General features: G+C 57.5%; 1 protein-coding gene across 1 annotated transcript; it reads left to right on the top strand.

Moving 5' to 3' along the window:
• Positions 1-250: 250 nt before the first annotated feature.
• On the top strand, positions 251-1,088 carry LOC122435500 (ectodysplasin-A-like). Its single transcript, XM_043459707.1, has one exon. It carries the CDS (start codon positions 519-521, stop codon positions 1,086-1,088), a length of 570 nt encoding a protein of 189 aa, XP_043315642.1. The 5' UTR covers positions 251-518.
• Positions 1,089-2,494: the final 1,406 nt, after the last annotated feature.

The raw sequence follows: 2,494 nt of genomic DNA, 5'->3' as shown, positions 1-2,494 counted from the left end.
TCCCCCCCAACCTCGAACTGGCGCTCAAGGGTTAAATTGGGGCGGAGTCCAGGGATGAACGACAGCCGCAGTCACCAACTGGAACAGGGAGAGCTAGAAGAGCTGGGTGGGGCCGCGGGACAGAGGCGAACCCACACGCCCTCAGGCCCCGCCCCGCGGCTGGAGGCCCCGGGTGGAACTGTAGGGGGCGGGGCGCCGAGGCTTGGCGGGCCCGGTGGTTGGGCGTACCAGCACCCGCTTGAGGCACGGGGCGGGGTCGGCCGGGGCCTCCTCCCTCATTCCCTCGGCGGGCCGAGCCGCCTGTCCCTCCCTCCCCTCCTCCTCTCTTTCCCACCCCTCGGAGAGGAGCTGCACATGAGGCTGCTCCCTGCTGGGTCCCGCCCAGCCTCCGTCGCGCAGGAACGGGTCCCTGCAGCCCCCAGCCGATGGCAGGACAGTAGCCGCCTGTCAGGGGTCGCGAAGGGCTGAGGCAGACGCGGCGGCTCCCGGGCCTCAGAGAGTGGGTGTCTCCGGAGGCCATGGGCTACCCCGAGGTGGAGCGCAGGGAACCCCTGCCCGCGGCAGCGCCGCGGCAACGCGGGAGCCAGGGCTGCGGCTGTCGCGGGGCCCCTGCCCGGGCCGGCGAAGGGAACAGCTGCCGGCTCTTTCTGGGTTTCTTTGGCCTCTCCCTGGCCCTCCACCTGCTGACGTTGTGCTGCTACCTAGAGTTGCGCTCCGAGTTGCGGCGGGAACGGGGAGCTGAGTCCCGCTTCAGCGGCCCCGGTACCCCTGGCACCTCGGGCACCCTGAGCAGCCCCGGTGGCCTCGACCCCGACGGTCCCATCACCCGCCACTTCGGGCAGCGGTCCCCGCAGCAGCAGCCGCTGGAGCCGGGAGAAACTACGCTCCCCCCAGACTCCCAGGATGGGCACCAGGTGAGTCACTCTGGAGGGGCAGGGCCCCTTCACCATGTGCGCGGGGCGGGGGCCGGGGGAGGACTCCGCCACCTCGAGCCGAGTTCGACGGCTGGACCGGGGAGGTGGTGGGCGAGCCAGGGAGAGGTCGCCTGGGGGCAGGTTGTCCTCGGTCCCTGGCCCAGCTCACCCTGAGTCTCTCAGGACCCCCGGACTTGGGAACTCTGGCCGGCGCCCGCCGCCCCCGGCTCCGGCTGCCTCTGGAAGAGTTGGCTGCGCTCCCGGCCGGGCCGCGGCGCGAAGGTGCGGGCGCTGCCCCCCTGGCCGACTAACGGCAGCAGCCTGGCCGTTCTGCTCCCGGTGAGATTCTCCACCCGCTGTGCTTGTTTTTTCGTGTCCAGAGTTGATGCCAGCACTAGCAGACTCTCGTTTGGAGTTGGAGCTGTAAACAGCTGTAATAACTGCTCCACGCCCGTTGAAACAACTTTGAACCGTGTTTTCTGCGCGGGGTCCTGGTGCGCTGACCATCGTGGACTTGTTCACACTTACCTGCAATTTGAGACGAATTGTCCTCGGTAATTTAGTGAGGATCAGCGCCCCTGAGGAATTCTGGTAGAAATATACCGTCTTGCTATACAACTTCTGAAACAGCAAATCTCTTTATTTAGGGAAATTTAGTGCACTTAAACTAAATATTCTCGTTTGCCATATTTTGTCTCCTGTAAAACTTAAGAGAAGCAGCCAAGGATCTTTTTGAGGTGGTTAAAGAATAACAGTCAATTTGTTCCTCTTGAGGAAGAGGGCAAGTTGTGCAAATAACTCCTTGAGGTGAGCGACCCAGGCCTTCTATATTTACTACCACATTTAGAGTCATTGCCATACTGTATAACATTGTGCTACTTTGACCACCCATCCAAAGCTGGTGTTGCATTCATGATAATGCTGTAATATTAGGACTGACACACTTCTCTCACTGACTACTGCCGCATTTCTTTTATTTTTCTTGCCCAACTTCCTTTCTTCCCTTTGTAGTAAACTTTTCTACAGAATTGTCTATACTTATTGCATCCAATTTTTTTCCTTCAATTCTCTCTTGAGCCTACTGTAATCAGGCATTTGTGCTACCTCGACCAAAACTGCTCTTGTCAAGCTCACCAACGACCGACATATTATAAATTCCAATGGTCAATTCTCAGTCCTCATTGTATTTGACATATCAGCAACAATCAACATAGTTAATCACTCTTTCCTCCTTGAAATACACCTGCCTTCTAAGACACCACACCATCCTTGTTTTCTCCTACCTCATGGGTTGTTCTGTTTCATTAATTACCCTTTACTGGTTCCTCTCAGTTCAGTTCAGTTCAGTCACTCAGTCGTGTCCGACTCTTTGCGAACCCATGGATTGCAGCAGACCAGGCCTCCCTGTCCATCACCAACTCCCAGAGTTTACTCAAACTCACGTCCATTGAGTCAGTGATGCCATCCAACCATCTCATCCTCTGTCGTCCCCTTCTCCTTTCACCTTCAATCTTTCTCAACATTAGGGTCTTTTCAAATTAATCAGTTCTTCACATCAAGTGGTCAAAGTACTGGAGTTT

The sequence above is a fragment of the Cervus canadensis genome, chromosome X (assembly GCF_019320065.1).
Source record: "Cervus canadensis isolate Bull #8, Minnesota chromosome X, ASM1932006v1, whole genome shotgun sequence".
NCBI lineage: Eukaryota > Metazoa > Chordata > Mammalia > Artiodactyla > Cervidae > Cervus > Cervus canadensis.
This window is presented reverse-complemented; position numbering and strand designations above follow the sequence as displayed.

Coding starts and splice junctions, on each gene's coding strand:
- LOC122435500 (XM_043459707.1), top strand. CDS start 519: ATGGGCTACCCCGAGGTGGAGCGCAGGGAACCCCTGCCCGCGGCAGCG.